This window comes from Lycium barbarum, chromosome 12 (assembly GCF_019175385.1).
Source record: "Lycium barbarum isolate Lr01 chromosome 12, ASM1917538v2, whole genome shotgun sequence".
NCBI lineage: Eukaryota > Viridiplantae > Streptophyta > Magnoliopsida > Solanales > Solanaceae > Lycium > Lycium barbarum.
In genome coordinates this window covers 73,281,111-73,298,913 of record NC_083348.1, presented here as the reverse complement: position 1 = coordinate 73,298,913, position 17,803 = coordinate 73,281,111, and the positions used below count along the sequence as shown (strand labels likewise).

At 35.5% G+C, this 17,803-nt stretch overlaps 1 protein-coding gene across 3 annotated transcripts; it reads left to right on the top strand.

Annotated features, from left to right (window-relative positions):
- Positions 1 to 9,340: 9,340 nt before the first annotated feature.
- Positions 9,341 to 16,359, top strand: LOC132623917 (uncharacterized). Of its 3 annotated transcripts, none has more exons than XM_060338731.1 (8): positions 9,341 to 10,174; positions 11,196 to 11,319; positions 12,363 to 12,492; positions 13,413 to 13,449; positions 13,620 to 13,812; positions 14,879 to 14,999; positions 15,120 to 15,203; positions 15,953 to 16,359. In XM_060338731.1, exons 1-6 carry the CDS (start codon positions 9,941 to 9,943, stop codon positions 14,974 to 14,976), a joined length of 816 nt encoding a protein of 271 aa, XP_060194714.1. In that variant the 5' UTR covers positions 9,341 to 9,940; the 3' UTR covers positions 14,977 to 14,999; positions 15,120 to 15,203; positions 15,953 to 16,359. The 3 variants fall into 3 exon arrangements, with proteins under 3 accessions (XP_060194714.1, XP_060194715.1, XP_060194713.1); XM_060338730.1 differs by having other exon boundaries at positions 9,346 to 10,174; positions 14,849 to 14,999; XM_060338732.1 differs by lacking the exons at positions 15,120 to 15,203; positions 15,953 to 16,359 and having other exon boundaries at positions 9,342 to 10,174; positions 14,854 to 14,996.
- The last annotated feature ends 1,444 nt before the right edge of the window (positions 16,360 to 17,803 follow it).

The following is a 17,803-nucleotide window of genomic DNA, read 5'->3' as shown; positions in this document are numbered from 1 at the left end:
TCTTGCAAATCCAAACTCTACCTTGCGATTTTTTTTAAAATTTTTTTGACTGAGCGGGAATTTGAACCCGAAACCAAGAAATTTTTAGCGAAGGCCAAAAATTAAAGACCACCAATTTGAGGGACAAAAATTAAATACCACCCCCAGCAAAGGGCAACCCTGCAAATTGCCGGTCATTTGCAGGCATAATTTACGTATCATAATATTCATGTCAGCTTCCTTAAAGAATTTATGCCCTTCCAGGAATAAGTTCAATTTTGAAGGACAAAAATTAAAGATCGCCCCATTTGAAGAGCAAAAATTAAAGACCAGTCCATTTGAAGGTAAAACCGTAAAATTACTTAGAGGCGGGTCATTTGCACTTTTTCCCCTGTTATGTGCTGGCCTTTAATTTTTGTCCTTCAAAGTGGCTGGTGTTTAATTTTTTCCCTTCAAAATCGAATTTATGTCTGGAGGGACATAAGTTACGTATCATAATATCCACAAGTTACGTCAGCTCCCTTAAAGCATTTATGCCCCTCCAGGCAAAAGGTCGATTTTGAAGGACAAAAATTAAAGACCACCCCATTTGAAGGACAAAAATTAAAGAACAGTCCATTTGAAGAACAAACCGTGCAATTACTTAGAGGCTGATTGGACGAGTCCGGAACCTAAATGGCCCAAAAAAAAAAATGAAATGAAAATACCTCAAGAAAAAAAAAGTGATACGAAAATACCTTTAACGCAGCTTTTTTATGCGTTATATAAAAGTGAGTTAACGTCCCCCGTTAAAATCCGTTACCCGAATTTTGCTTTTTAAAAAAAAAAAAAAAAAAATTACATAACGCACTATTTTAGTGCGTTATGTAACCAAATTGGCCCTGTCTTCTATACTTAGTGTATCCATTCATTACTATGTAAAAGTTTCAATTCATTACTATGCAAAAGTTTCATTTCTAAAATATATATATTTATGAAAGTACTTATTCTTATAAAAAATATTTATTCTCTTATTTTTTGATAATTATATTTTTTAACCTCTTGTTCATCGACTTGGTGCTCCCTTTTCTTAGTTAGTGTTTGTTTAGCTAACTCTAAAAACAATCTATGATCTTCTTATCACTAACAAAAGTAAACAATTTTCTATTATAATTGAGGGTTAATTATTTAAATACTCATGCAATAAAAATTAATTCGAGATACACCCCTTATATTTAAAAATCGAACATTTACACCATTATACTATGAGAATCATGCACATACACTCTCTATGGGGTATAGTCGTAACTAAATGTATTTATTAAAAGATAAATTAAAATTATAAATAACACAAATTACTTAATAAAATATACCAACTATTGTTATTAACTTTCTCGCACATTAAGCAACAAGTTATTTTAGTTATATTGAGTTATAATATTTTATTATATAAGAATTCCTCATCTTTAGTTTATTTATTCTTCCGCTTTAAGACTATTTAAAAATTATTTATTCCGATAAATTGTCATTTGCGTAATATTTCTTCAGAAATTAAATTTTTTTGTTTGAAAATTAGGAATACATCACTATAATTAAGATTTTTTAGTTTTTTTTTTTTGCCAAATACGTTAAAATTCTTGTTATCTTTCTATTAAATACTCATGTAATAAGAATTAATTCGAGATACACCCTTGTATTTTAAAATCAAAGGTAGGATTTTCACAATATAAGTGGTGTAAATGTTCGATTTAAAATACAAGGTATGTACCTCGAATTGATTCTTATTTACATCAGTATTTAGTGTAATTAATCGTCACTTATAATCAAATTATTAATTTTTATCGGTAAATAGATCTTAGACTTAGATTGTTTTATAGCTAAACGAACATTAATTAAGAAAAAAAACCAACCAGCCAATGAACAAGAGGATAAATAATTTGTTAAAAGATAATTATTAAAAAGTAAGAGAATAAATACTTTCTATAAAAATAAATGTTTTTCATAAATATCAAGAGATAAGAGAATACATACTTTGGTAACTTGTTAAAAGATTCTTATAGTATTAGAAGATAAATTAATACTCCCTCCTTTCACTCTTACTTGTCCAGAACTTTACACATTCCTTAAGAAATAATAAATGAAATGCATAACTTATCACGATATTCATTTAATTGATGTAAATTTTTAATGGATTTGAAAATGATTTAAAATGAGTAATTACTACTATGGGTAAAATAGGGGAAAAAATTACTTTCTCTTAATATACTGAAAGTGACAAGTAAAAGTGAAAATGTAATTTTAGAATATTGGACAAGTAAAAGTGAACGGAGGAGTATTATAAATATTTTAAAAGATGAAAACTTTTGCATAGTTTTTTAAATGGATACACAGTTGGATGTTGGATGAGTTAAGTAAATTCATAGTCTGCATAGCGCACTAAAATAGTGTGTTATGTAATTTAGTTTTTTTTTTTAAAAAAAAAAAAGAAAATTCGGGTAACGGATTTAGTAGGGAACGTTAACTTACTTTTATATAACGCATAAAAAAGCTGCGTTAAAGGTACTTTCGTACCACTTTTTTTTCTTGAGATATTTTGGTTCATCTCTTTTTTTTGGATCATTTAGGTTCTGGTCTCCTGATTGGACAGACCCAAATGCTGGGTCAACTTGGGCAATTCGCCCTTCTTTTGGGATGGTCTTTAAATTTTGCCCCTCATATTTGAAAATTTTAAATTTTGGCCTTCGGCTAAAACCCATAGGTTCTAGGTTCGAACCCCCACTCAGTCAAAAATTTTAAAAAAAATCGCAAGGCACAGTTTAAATTTCGCTATGCCCCCACCGGCATACACTTGTTAAGGAATTACCAAAGTTATGTCGGACCCGGCATACTTATGCCTTATGGGCAAACTTGGCATAAGTTTGCCGGGTCCGGCATAACTTTGCTAATTCCTTCACAAGTTTATGCCGGATCTGACATACTTATGGACAAACTTTTAATGAGCAAACTTTTAGTTAAGTTTTAACTAAAAGTCAAATTTTTTTATTATGCCTTAAGGAAAAGTTCCACCTTATGGGGCATACTTTTAGTTATGCCTTAACTAAAAGTTTGCCCCATAAGGCATAACTAGAAAAAGACTTTTAGTTAAAACTTAACTAAAAGTTTGCCCACTAAAAGTTTGTCCATAAGTATGCCGGATCCGGCATAAACTTGTGAAGGAATTAGCAAAGTTATGCCGGACCCGGCATACTTATGCCAAGTCTGCCCATAAGGCATAAGTATGCCGAGTCCGGCATAACTTTGGTAATTCCTTCACAAGTGTATGCCGGGTCCGGCATACACGCGACCCAAACGTTGCCTTGCAATTTTTTTTAAAAAAATTTATGCTTGAGCGGGGGTTCGAACCCAGAACCTCAGATTTCTGCGTGAATGCTCAGGGTTACAACGCAAAGGGCAAAAATTAAAGACCAACAATATGAGGGCATAATTTAAAGACCACAAATATGAAGGGCAAAATTTAAAGACCACCCCAAAAGAAGGGCAATCCGCGCAAAAAAATGGGTCAACTTCTGTAGGTCATCGTCCTGGATCCAGATTTGGGCTGAGGCCCAGATTCCAGTCCTCCACCTCACTACTCTTTTTGAGACCGATAAGGTAATGAAAGGGATTTATTATTACGAGAACAAAAATATTACAACTCACAGTACTTTTTGTGAAATTTAAGATATGATTTTTGACATTTATTCTCTGTCTTGATTTAACTAGAACATAGTAGCTATTTTAACTTCCACAAATGATAGTAGGACAGTGCAAAGGAGGGGATGAAAGTGCTTGCTAATGTACATTCATTAACACTAGTACAATTTTAAAGGTTCAGCTAAAAGACAGCATGAGATCTGATAGTGAACCTTCCTTTGTTCCCGGTATGTTTTAAGGACAATTTTGTCGGTTTTTTTGACACACGATTTCTAGTTGTAAAAGTGAAAGAAGAATAATTTAAACATTATTTACTAATGACACAAAAGGATTTGCATAGTTGGTGTTATTCAGTAGGTTTTAATTAACAAGTTAGGTGACCTTCTTTCCAAAAAATACTCATGTTTAGTAGTATATAAAATATTGATCTGCTGACGTTTTCCACAGGATTTGGTTGTATAAAACTCTTAAAAAAATTTGACTAAATATTAATGTGTGAAAACTATCTAATTCAAAAAGTAGCATGTATCTATCTATTTCGTTTTCATCTTATTATCTTCTAAAAGAACCATGTTTAATTATTTATTTCCTTAGTACTTTAGATTCAATGAGAAAATGAAAAACAATATATTGCAACTTTGAAAAGCTATTTAATAAGTACTGTAGCACTTAACTAGCGTAAGAGCTACGGATTGCTGGACAGGGCGGAGCCAGTAAGGGGCAGGGGTTAATCCGAACCCTTTTTGGTGAAAAATTCTATTATATATATAATGTTAAAATTATAATTATGTATATATATAATAGATCTTGAACCACCTCAATTTTTTCGTCTGTTTAATTTTTTTTATATTGTTAAACCCTTAATAAAATTTTTGGCTCTGTCACTACTGGACATTGATGGGTTTTCTTATAGGTTCAGGAAATGTAGAAGAAATTGACAACAAAGATGGAGGATGATGACCTAGTTTGTTTATTTATTTTTAATTTGTGCAGTGGAAGTAACTGTCAAAGAAAAATGTATAAAAAAGAGGAACGAAACTTACATAAGGGAGAGAGGAAAAATTAGGTAGTTTTGATTTGTCGGGAGTTGCGGTGAGGTCATCGTTTTCTGCCAAATCGGCAATTTCCTCTACTTATTCTTATCCTCCATTGTCCACTCTATCAATTTTATATTAATGTAACAACAGGTGTTCTTCTTTCCATGCAACAAAACAACCTTGTTTGTCCTCTTTTTTTTTTTTTTTTTTTTTTTTTTTGCGCATTCTGTAAATGAAATCCACACTTAAGGAAAGAGCACTTAGCAATATAACTTCATTAAGGAAAGAGGAGACATAAAGCTCAGGTCTTTTTCAATTGAACTTCGTGCATACTTTCATTTGGGCAATTCGCACGAATGCCCTTATTTTGGGGTGATCTTTGACTTTTGCTTTTCGCTAATTTTTTTTATTTCGGGTTCAAACTCTCGCTCTATCAAAAACTTCAAAAAAATATCGCAAGGTAGAGTTTAGATGCAGGCAGAGTTTTGAAGATAAAATTTTGCCTTGCGAAATTCTTTTTTTGTTTTTATTTTTACTGAGCTGAGGTTCGAATGCAGAACCTTTGGGTATTAGGCGAACGCCAAAAATTAAAGACCACTAATTTGAGGGGCAAAAATTAAATATTAGTGCTTTTGAATGGAAATCCGTGTAAAAAAAAGCTTTCATTCTACTCTATATGTTCGAATTTAGTGGCACTTTTCGTTTCTTAAGATTTAAACTATGAACTTTGACCAACATTTTAAGATGTGTTGCAAATTATAGTGCTACGTTTCATGTAGTTTCAAATTATTAAGTTAATTTATTTCAGTTTAATTTTAAAATTTAGTCAAATTAATTCTCAAAAAGCGAAAAATAGTGCATAATTTGGAGAGAGGGAGTACTAGTCAGGGAAATGTGTGGTGTCTCATATCCACTTGTTAGTCCACGAAACCTGAAGATAAAAAGTATTGACCTGTGTGACTGTGTCGAAAAAGAAATTCAAACAATATGATTATAGTGGTTGCAGCGCAATGTTTATTTTTTGACTTTTCGATTTAATCATAATGTTTAATATGTCGCCCGTTGACGAGAACACACTGTTTGGATGGTTGTTACCCATGGTTTCATAATGTATATGTATCCTATCGTATCGTATTAAATATAATGTTTGGATAGACTGTATCATTTATTGTGATTTAATAATATTTTTATTATTTGATTTGACTGAATGATACTGTATACTAATATTAAAGTTTACCAAAATATTCTTAACCTTTAAATGTAAACTAATTTATATATATAAAATAAAAACTTTACAAATAAGTAGGTGATAGGGGTGGCGGTGGTCATTGAGTGGGTAGTGGGGTGGTGGAGGGGTGGGTGGTTTTGGAGTGGGATTGGGGGTTGGGATGGTGGGGCTGGGTGGTGGTGAGGGTAGTGAGTGGTGGTGGGTGGTGGGGTGGGGAGGGTGGGTGTAGAGAATGGGGGTTGGTGGATTGGTGGAGTGGGGTGGGTAGGTTTCAGTATGATATAGGGGGTGGTTGGTAGGGTGGGGGTATGATGGAAAAAAATAAAATACGTAAACATGCAAAAATCACTAAATTCATGGTTACAAAAATTGAACCTTTTCATGGTTATATAATCATAGAATTACAACAGATTTACAACATCATACAATATAATTTTAAGAATAATTAAAACAAACGTGATTTCATAAAAAATAATACAATAATGAACCACGCGAAACACCATCCAAACAGGGGGAAATGAGCAACTATTGTCAGAAGGTAAAATATTTAAATATATTTCTGAATTTATATAATATTTGACATCTGACAAGGTGGATCTCAGTAGGCAAATAAAAAACCTAAACTTACTCATAAATTATCTAATTGATTTATATAGACCCCTTTATAATAATTTCAAGCACGACTTTGAATAATTAAGAAGATTTAGATGTACCCTTGAACAATACAATTAGAAAAGATCCGACTATACTTTTACATGGCTTTCATAAATCATCCAAATAAACACATTTTTTTCCAAAATGGAAAACTATTAGTTGGAGGGGCAATGCTTGAGAGGAAGGATAAAAGGGAAGACTTTCCTATATTGAAAGCTAAAACGATTGGTAAATACGAGGTAAATTGCAAACATTAGAGGTAAGTTTGGATTTTTTTTCTTGTAAAAATTGCCATGCATCACAAAAACTATATGATCATATTGTATTATACAATTTTTACACTATGAACAATTTCGTCATCCGTAATGGACCACTTGTATACGGTAAAAATCGGATGTGAGTTAAACCGGTGAAGCGAGAAATCGGAGGGAGAAGGGAACAAGAACATACATGAAGACTCTCATTCTGAACCGGAGGAGCGTTTGTCCGGAGCTAATCGGGGAACCATTTGGTCCGGTTCCTTCATCACCGAGTTGGTCGAGGTCGTTACCCCGAGTATCCGTGCCGTTTGTCCGGTACAGCCGTTGCACACAAGCCACGCGTCAGTAGCGTCCTGCCATGGTCAACAACCAACCATGCGTGTGTCAGACTGTACGACCAACCTAATCCCACCAAATCCGTTCAGAGTTGTACTTATTATTATTACTTTAACAATTTGTATGGTATGAGGCCCATAGAGGCAACACTATAAATAGAACTCATCCCCCTCTTTTGGGGAGGTTGGCTGATTCATTTTCAAGAACACTTGTAATATCAAAGCATATATACAATCTCTTTCTCTCTCCAAGATCTGATTCGGTCCACAGTGGCCATTTGCATTTTCATTGTATTTCCTCAAATAAGTGCTCAAATAAGTGTTGCATGTTATTTAACAAGCATTAATACTCTTCATCAATTGCATTGCTACATAACGTCCATACACTCTATTCCCTACGGTATATATTGAGGTTTAAACACATATCCTATACCCACTTACAAATTCAATTGATTATCCAAATTCAGGGTAAACACCACTCATAATGAGTTAAATGAATGCTTGAACAATCCTTTCTTTCTTAATGCTTCAAATGTGCAATTACTTGAATGATCAGTCTGGAAGGACCATATGATACAATTTCAAGTTGGAATAAATAGTTATAATTAAAAGCGTGTTTAGTAGATGGAGAAAAACATTTTTAATTTTCTTTAGGAAAATAAGTACCTTAAAATAAAAGGAAATTGACTTTTCTAATCAAAGTACGAAAAACAAGTTTCATAAGTGACATTTCAAGTTAATTATTTCCTCTTCACCCACCTACGTCCCAACCTTTCACCATCCCACCTTCAGCCAACCCCGAAGCACCGCTCCCAACCATATTACACCCTCATAGTGTTTTGCTAGATTACATATAAATGTTCTTCGAATAATACTACTTATTTAATTAAACACTAGAATATAATTTAAAAACTCACTTATTTTTCAAGAAAATATTTTCTAGAAAAAAGAGTATCTAGAGTGCAACTTCAGTGACGTGACGCGGGAGGTTGAATGTGTGGGCATACTAGGAGGGTTATGTGTCAAATTAGGCATTGGACCTAATTCACACCCCAAAAGCTAGCTCAAAGGGAGGAAGATTGCCTATTGCCCAAGCATTATAAGGAGCCCAAAGTTCTCGTCCATCACCGATGGGGTATATTCTCTTCACCCCCTCACGTAATGATCGAGACATTCTTTTTATCCGGGATCCATTATCCGGTCTGGAGTGTGTACATTATATTCATGGACCGTGGGCATTTTCATCCCCCATCGGTCCGGGACCGATCAATTGGCTCGGGAACATTCTGCCTTTTTTTTCTCGGGCCCACATCGGATTGGGCCTGGGCCTGGCTCTGATACCATTTAAGGAAATGGATCATGAGCCTAACTCAAGTCTGGTAGGAAGGGAGGATTAACCGCCCAAGTTCATATAAGTAGTTCACCCATCCTGATATAGTTCGGGCATATGAAGATGAGGTGTGTGGATGCGCCAGTAAGAAGGTGTGAGAGGTTGGCCATAACAGGAGTTAGGAGAGGTAGAGATAGGCTGAAAAAGATCTGGGGGAGGTGATTAGACATGACGTGACGTGATTAGACAGGACATACTGAGGTCGAACCATAAAAAATGTAGACCCACACTAGTTAGTGTATCTAGACAGCAATAACGAACTTCGAGAATTCTCTCTTCCAACGCAGTAAAGTCCAAAAATTGAACTACGTCATATCATGTCTAATCACCTCTCCCCAATCCCATCTAAGGTTGAATAAATTTAGATTAGTCTTTCTAAATTCGTTCTCGAATGATTCATCGATGGAATTAGACCTAAGCGTACAAAATAATACTTTTTCGCCTAGCTCTATCTCTTTTAAATTCGTCCATGGCCAACCTCTCACACCTTCACACTGAGGTATCTTTGCATCTCTTTGTTCGAACCATTTCAATATCGCTTCTAATACCTTATCCTCCATAAAAATCACTCTCACATAGTCCTCAACACCTTTATTGCTAGTCCTATCTCCCTCGGTGTGTCCACATTCAAAAAGAAAATCCCTATGCAACATAAAAATTAACGAAAATGATTATATAACATAATGCTAAAAGGATAGGAACGAATTTGACGTATGCCTTGAAATATAAAATTGAAATTTAATTGTCGGGAAGATTCCGCAGACACAGCTAAAATAGCAACCCTCCCTCATTATCCATCTGCCTAGTTCTCAGCATCTTTCTCCCTCTCTCTCTAAAAGTCTATCCATCTGCTTAGTTCTCAGCATCTTTCTCTCTCTCTCTAAAAGTCTTGGATTGAAAGGACAAGTCTTAGCTGGCTCTCTTTAGAATAACGCGTTTTTCCCTTTGTCCCCACACGTTTTCCAATCTTTCTCTTCTCTCCATTGCAAAATTCAGAAGAGTTTTTAGTAGAGTTTTTAACCCTTCTCTCTCTCTCTGTCTTTCTCTCTCCTCTCCCCATATTGCCACCTCACTCTTTTCTTACAATTCAAGTTTCTTTCATCCTTTCTTGATCACTCATCACTTGCCTTGTTTTGGAAAGATTCCTCCTTCTTTTTTCTTTACCAATTGTGGCCTGTTTCTTGATAAGTGATCACTTGCCTTGTTGTTTTGGGTTCTTGGTCTTCCTATATAAAGATAAAGATTCCATCTTTTTCATCAATTTTAATTGGGGACTTGTTTCTTGACCAGTGATCACTTTGCCTTGTTGTTTTGAGTTCTTGGTCATCGTCTATAAAGATAAAGATTCTATCTTTTTCATCAAATTTAACTTGGGACTTGTTTTTATGGCGTATCAGATGAGCCCAAGTGGTAGTAGTGGTGGTGGGTCGGGTTCGCCTTTTGCGGGTCGGGGCCCGTATGGGGTTGGTGATACGACTTATACTAAGGTTTTTGTTGGTGGGTTGGCTTGGGAAACAAAGAGTGATTCTCTGCGCCGTTATTTTGAGCAGTTTGGTGATATTATTGAAGCTGTTGTTATTACTGATAAGCATACTGGTCGCTCCAAAGGCTATGGCTTTGTGAGTAGTGCTTTAATTCTCACTTCTTTTGATTCTTTAATTATTGATCATGTGTAATTCTCTTTTCTCGGATCACTTTTAACTTCTACTACTTCTTCCGTCCCAATTTATACGACACTCATTTTCTTTTCGACCAGAAAAAAAAAGAATTACCTTCTATTCTATAATTAGTAATAATTTAACTTTAAATTTCTCTTTTTTCCCTTAATAAAATGCTTTGTAGCTAGACAAATCATAAGTTTTCAAAGTCTTTCTTTCATTCTTTATCTCCGTGTCAAGTCAAACACCATGAGTAAATTGGGACTAAGGGAGTGGTATTATTGAAAGGTTTTTGCTTTGTGTCATTTATTCGGTGGACCGAAGGTGACTTGTCAAATTTGATACGTTAATAAATAGTATTTTAAAGGCAAACACAGTTGTCTGAAGACTGAAAGACTGTAACTTGACAGCTTAGTTGGGATGTTTTCTTGTACGTATTGTCTTATAGCACTTTCTTTGGGGGGTTTAGTGCTATCGTGGATGAGCTGGCCATGTTAAATTTATTAGGCAAACACATTATGTGCATGTTATCTGGCAATAATTGTCTCTAGCTGTAATAGCATGGCACTCTTGGCCCCCATTCAGCGTGCAAATTGGGTAATAGTAATACTACTTTTTTTGGCAACTAATTAGTACTGTAATACTATTGTTACTTAAGAATAATATCTGTGCTAAAATAAAATAATTACAGTTTCTTAAGTATTACAGTAAATAACATTCAAGGCTTGTAGATGGAGTAATATCTCATTTCTGTGTCCATTTTTTTTGGGGGGGGGGGGGGGGGGGTGGGGGGTTAACCATGTTAATTACCATTTACAAACAGCAAATTCATACACCTAAAGAGCACTCAATCTTCTAATCAACTTACTAGGAAGGGTACTAGAACAATTTTTTTATGGTGATAGCATCCATGCTTGATAATGTTCAAAGGTCCAATTTTTCTGATCATCACTTGTATTGATAAATTTACCGTGGAAATTAGGTGACATTCCATGATCCTGAAGCGGCTTGGAGGGCTTGTGCCAATCCTAATCCAATCATTGATGGTAGAAGGGCTAATTGCAACTTAGCTTCACTTGGGCGACCTCAAGGACTCTCACCTTATGGTATGCATTATATTCTCTTTGATAATGCATCATTTCTCTAGTTGTTTGTTGTTTTTCCTTTTTCTCTCGTCCCTCTAATTTTTTTTTTTTTTGAGACTTGTAACAGTTAATCTATATATCCACAGGTGTACTACATCAAAATATTTAGTCCTCCTCCAAAAGGTTACCTTTACAGCATTGATCTCTATTGTTTTCTATTCTTACCAGAGATCTAACACATCAAAAATATCTTCTGTTTGACCTAAAATTTCCTTTTTACACCAAAAATAAAAAAGAGCTAGACAATTCATCTTTTAACTTCTGTAATTGTTCTGCTTGTTGTCAAAACATCTCTGGTTCCTCTCTTTCCAAACGGTCCACCAGATACATGATGGGACAATCTTCCATCCCTCCTCTTTTCTTGTTACATTCCCATCCCTGTTCCAGCACTTTAATACTCCTTCTATGCTCCAAGGCTTCACCCATCTGATCTTGATGGCTGGTCTGTCCATTTGCAGTGCAAGTGCAAGAAAAGATGACTGATTGTCTCATTATGATTCCCACACAAAAAACATCTACAACATGAGTGAAAACCTCTTTTGTTCAGGTTTTCATGAGTCAGCACTTTAATACTCCTCCCTCTAATTTTTGCACCTTAAGTCTAGGTATTCATGTGGCAGTGGTTAAGGAGAATTATGTCAGCTGATCTCTCTGATGTTATCTTTATCTTACTTCTCCCACGTTACTAGACAAAAGCGTCAATGGAAGGTGCATAGATGGGGAAAACTAAAGTTAATTTAATTTAGTAGAGTGAAACAGGAGAGCCAGCAATTACATTTCTTAAGTTTTGAGAACTTGTATAAAAACTTTGTCTCAAGTTATGACCTTGTCTTTTGGTGTGGCATAGGTGGTCTACCATCTGTGTAGATGGATAAGACGATGGTAATGGCGAAATGCTAACAATAAACCAAAATTTAATGTGATATAGTAGCATATTTGGTGCACTATGGACATTTGACAAGTACTATCATCTTTTTCCTTCCTTCAATTTTTTGTTCTTGTAGGACGTTTGAGATCGCCAATGCCCTACATGGGAAATCAACAAGCCCCAAGGGGTATGTATATGGGGAGCCCCTATTACCAGCTACCAGTTCCTTACAACTATCAGCCTGGATTCTCATATCCTCCATTTAGGTCAGTAATGATTACCCAAGCAGAGTATATAATCCGCCGTTTCCCATTGCATGCAAATTTCCAATTTTAGGTCGCTCACGAGGTATTGCTGTTCTCCAAGTGAGGGGAATATATTCTGATATCATATTAATAATCACCTGAATCAATGTTCCGTTTTTCGAAAAAAAAAATGGAAAGAAAAGGAATAATCTGATTTATGTTTTCCAATTGTCTTTCCAGGTGATCGAAGTGGCAGATACCTCATTATATTGACTTGATAGATTCGTATCTAAGAGTTGATAGCGTTGTTGTGCTTCTCATTAGTTGAGAGCATACCACAACTAGTCCATCAAATTTCTGAGAGTAAAAAGCTGATATACTAAGCAAACTTAGTAGGCCAAAGATATATATAATTTTGGGTGGAAAAACATATTTTAAAATCTAATACAGTCTATATTTGTTCTCTTGCACATATAATGAAACTTAATTCAGACTTTCGAGATACTTAACAGTTATTTCATCTAAATGTTGCACTGCAACTCGTATAGACTTATGAATTAATGACTTAGCATTCGTATCTCACAGCATAATCTTTATCACCTTAACTGTCGTGTTCTGCTAATTAAATTATATGACAGAAAAATGCGAGAGATGGATCTTTTCTATTTAACAAGCAGGGTTCCCCAGACAATTAAGTTGTGAAGGCAATAAGAGACTTTTACTGTGACAATGTCTTCTGTCGATATCTCTCATTCTGATGTGGCGACAGTATATATTTGTATGTTGATGTTGTCCTGTGTTTCCTTGGATTTGATTAGAATTTGTGGTATCAAATATGTTTTAGCTGTGCTCATGAATACGTTAGTACTACCTGAAATGCACTAGTGTCCTCATGGATTTGTACCTAATTTTCTTTTCATTCTTGAATGACGTATTGGTAGGTTTCCTGCATATGGGCCAGACTACGTTTACCCACAGGTAAGTCTACTTTGCAAAGTTGGAAGTCAAATAGCATCCTTTTCTTCTCTTAATTTGAGGAAGTGCTAGTGGACATCTGATTTTATGCATCACTTTCTATCCACGGATGTGGCTTATGCATCATTTCCCTTTACACGGCTTTATATCTTTTACTTTTGCGTTTCATTCAGATGTATGGGGTACCAAGTAGTGTTGGCACAAATGCATTGCAATATGGCCAACTTGGTGTGCAACCTGGTGGTCCTGCGTATGCGTTTCGTGGTCATGTGATGCCAGGTCCTCAGATGTTTCAATATCAGAGACCTAATACTAGCGGAAATACGACAGACAATGCTCCTCTGTTGCAGCTACCATATCATTCAGGTACTACTTTGGTAGAAATTACTTCATCTCTTGTGCAATAAGAAAGTGTCTTTTTTAGTGATCTGTTTATTCTTTTGATGTTTGCATATGCAAACATGTCTTTTTTTCAACCCAGAACAAAGTTAGTGTTCATGTTAGCACCAACTCACTCAGTTGAGGGGTCTAACTATTTATGTTGTGAGATGCATTTTGGCATTTGTCTGAGGGAGCAAACCTACTTATATATATGAACAACTTGAGTTTTTCAATATGAATGATGACATTTCCAACTGTCAAACTTCATTAAAAGTTAACTGATTCACAATTAGAATAGCTTGATTTTGGCACCCATTATCAGATCTGTTGAATGTGGTTTAATAGGGAAATTTAAGGGATTAAGGTAGGATGAAGGATTGAATGCATAAATTTGCTGACACACGCTTTATCCAAAAAAAAAAAATTGCTGACACACGTACTAAAGCATACAAAAATTGTTAAACACTTTTTTTTACTTTTTTGGTAAATAACTGTTCAACTTTAATAGTTAATATCTATTTGACCCTCAACCATGTATGTACTAACACAACTCAGATAGATACCAAAAGATCTCTCTCTTTTTCTCTCTCCCCCCCCCCCCCCCCCCCCCCCCTTCTTCAATCTAAGTATTTGGTTGTGGGGCTGGTTTGGGATTTAGAGACTGCTTGAGTGGAACCTGCTCAGTTTAATCTGATTGCTAAGAAGATACTGCTTAAAAGTTCTCCTGAGTTGTCTTATTGTAAAAAGTCTGCATCTCAAGAAAATGAGCAACTGCTTTTTCTGCTTTATCATCCTTAGGCCTCTAGTCGTGCTTTTTCCCTCTTTTCCCTGTCCATGACAGTTGACCTTAGTTGTCACGAAATATTGAAATTTCTAGTAAAATGGTAAAACTCCCTGGTGATCATTTCGTTGTCACGAAATATTGAAATTTCTAGTAAAATGGCAAAACTCCCTGGTGATCATTTTGTTTTAATCTCTATTATGTGGTCTGTATCAAAGTAAAAAGTTAATCTTTTTTTAGTGAAGGTGCTTGATTACCCTAGTTCTTCAGGCATCAGTATGCCGTCTCCCCGCCAGTCGCAGACTGCAGTACAAGCTCGCCCACCACAATTCACTCAGAGCAGTGGCTCTGACCAAATGGCAGGTTGAATGGTCTAACTGGATGTATTATGGTAAGGAAATTATGAATTCCTCTACTATATCTTGGCTTTGATTTGGTGGATACACCTTCAAGATAATACACATGCTTATTTGTGTTTTTTTTCCCCTTTCTGATGTTGCTTCATTCACAGGATGAATTCAAGGAATTGGCTCGCTGTTATTTGTGTGGTAGACTTGGAACATGACCTTGAACGTCAGATGGGAGGCAAACAGAGGTACTGATTATCCGTTGGATGGATTTTCATCGGTAGTCTCTCTCAAATGACATGTTTAATACTAGACTATACACATTGCATGGTTTTATCACAAGTTCTTTTTATTTCTTGCTATTTCGGGGTAGTCTGGCTGGATGAATATAGGGTCTAAATAAAAGAACGAACTTTTTGGACAATGAATTTCCATTGCAAAGTTCTTGTATGTAAATATATGAGACGAAATCTTAATTTTGGCGAGTCAGGTGCTCTTTGTCTAACTTGCCCTTCGATCAGGTGTACTCGTAGTTGTAAAGCGAAAATTAGAAAAAACTGACTACCAGGTTGAATTTAGCTCTGCCTACTTAAAAGTCGATCTTGGAATTCTTTTCTTGTGATACAAAATGAATTTCACTCAGTTACATGATCCTGGAGAGTACTCTGCCTTATTTTTCTTTTCTGGTTCTGGGCCAATCCTTGTAAAACATTCTTTAAACTGAATCTTCATTTTGAATATCTAACATATCAGAAGAAAGAAAAGAAAATTCCCAGCACCACTGCCCCTCTCCAGGGGAAAAAATCGCTGTCTAGTTTTACGAAATTTCTCATAGATGTGGGCTCATTTTTGGTTGCTGACTTGGTTACCTGTAGTTGTTTCCTTACGGCAGAGTACTCTTACCTCCCCTGTATGTTATTGCTTTGAAATCCCGCTCGTTGGAGCTGTTACGTTAATCCTGTGCATTTTGCTAAGGTTTATTGCATTCCTATATCAGGTCTTCCAAAGTCATGGCCACCAAGAACTCGAGGGAATCACTTGTAAGATACCAAGCAATTCAGATAACCATATCAGAAATGAGCAAGTGCCTGGACCGCTCTTTCGCAGTCTGTATATACAATCCTGCCAGGACTTCAAGTCACTGATTCATTTAAGTATATAATTCAATTGATTGCGGGAAGATGGTCTCCGCAATCAAGTTTAGGAGAATCAAGATATGATTCTTTATATAGACCTGTGTCATCCTGGTCTATAGGTGTACACTTCTCTTCGATGTCCATTTGATGTGTGCTGTCTTTTACTTATTTTTCTTTTTGGTGGTCCGATCTCTTTAGGCTAGGGGATCATATAGAGGTCTTCGCTTTCACCTATGAACTACTATTTTATAGGACCTATTCCTTTTCACTTTTATGTTTTTCAATCTATTACAGTGTGTGGGGTTCCTTAGGAAAAAAGGAAAATAAAGGAGGTCCAAAGGAAGGAAAACAGGGCTGTTTTCGGGTACCAGAGAAGGTCTCTGGTGCAAAAATCTCGTGCGATTATATGAGCCACCTGCGCAGGTTTGCTTGGAGCATGTGGCTGCTGCTTGATGTAGTTGCCTAGTTTTGCTCCTTCGGTTGGTATCTGTCATTGTGTGCAATAGTAGTTAGTAATAATGTGTCTTGGTTTCTTGGTCAGTTCCATTGTGGGAACAATATCGGTGGATGAATATTCATCCTGGATGGTCATTTTTCTAGGCTTGCTTTGTAGAGTAAATGGTAGACCAGTTATCTGATATTTCAGGTGCAACAAATAGTATTTGGGAGATTTCCCCTCTTATGGTCAGTGATAGTGTCATGTCAATGTAGGTATATAGTGGGAATCTTGATATAATGGGAAAAGTTTGTAAGTTGAGAATACAAATGGATATCCAAACATCAAGATATCTCATAACAATGTTCCTTGAATATTCATGATTAAAAAGGATGTCTCAACAGAACTCTATTACGAGAAAATCCGTTGGAAAGATCGCGGCGAAATAAAAGGAGGCATAATCTATTTAAGAGTTTTGTTTGCACGAGGTAACGGCCTCATTTAAATCTTTGACTAGAAAAAGAACAAAAAAAAGGTGTGATAAATAGTACAATGAGCAGAGAAATTGTACTACAATATGCATCTACACTTTTCTTAAGGACATCAATTGAGATTCATATGTCGTCCTGAAGTCTCTATGTCGTCTTTAGTCTGTGTAGCAATCTTTCAATTTTTAGCTGAAATGCTTTGACAAATATAGGTAATATAATTAGTACTTGAACGGTTTTGCTAAATAGCAAGCTCATCAATTTTGTGAAGTCCACGGATGAAAGAATTTTGGGTAAGTATTATGTCATGCTTCCTTTAATGAATTAACGTTCATCCTCCAAGATGATTAGCTGAGATAAAGTTATTATCATAGGTGGGTTTTTTAAGGTTTTAATGTGAATTTATAGAGTCAAGCGTTTTTTCCCCCTTGATGTAGAGCAAGAAATCGCCTATAGAACGTGGGTACTTAGATGAAGATGAAGTGAAAGGGAGCAACCACTTAAGCAATAATTGGTATGATAGTAGTATTCAGAGAGCAATGTCAAGCACATCAAGGAAGCGGTTCCATTTGCAATGGTTGATACCACGTGAATGTTTCATTTAACTAACAGTGTATTTTGAGTTTTTTTAATGTTTCCTTTCACTAATAAAGTAGTTGTTACGCAGTTTTCTTTTAGGATAGTTACATCGCATAACTAACTCTAGTACATATTTAGATTTAACATTTAGATTAATTACATCCCATAGCAAAGAGTAATATGTTAAATACAATTAATAGCTACATATA

What these genes read in the sequence shown, in the direction of transcription:
- LOC132623917 (XM_060338730.1), top strand. Translation starts at nt 9,941, where the DNA reads ATGGCGTATCAGATGAGCCCAAGTGGTAGTAGTGGTGGTGGGTCGGGT. An exon ending in GCTCCAAAGGCTATGGCTTT is followed by an intron (nt 10,175 to 11,195) that starts GTGAGTAGTGCT and finishes CGTGGAAATTAG; the next exon opens with GTGACATTCCATGATCCTGA. An exon ending in CAGACTACGTTTACCCACAG is followed by an intron (nt 13,450 to 13,619) that starts GTAAGTCTACTT and finishes CGTTTCATTCAG; the next exon opens with ATGTATGGGGTACCAAGTAG.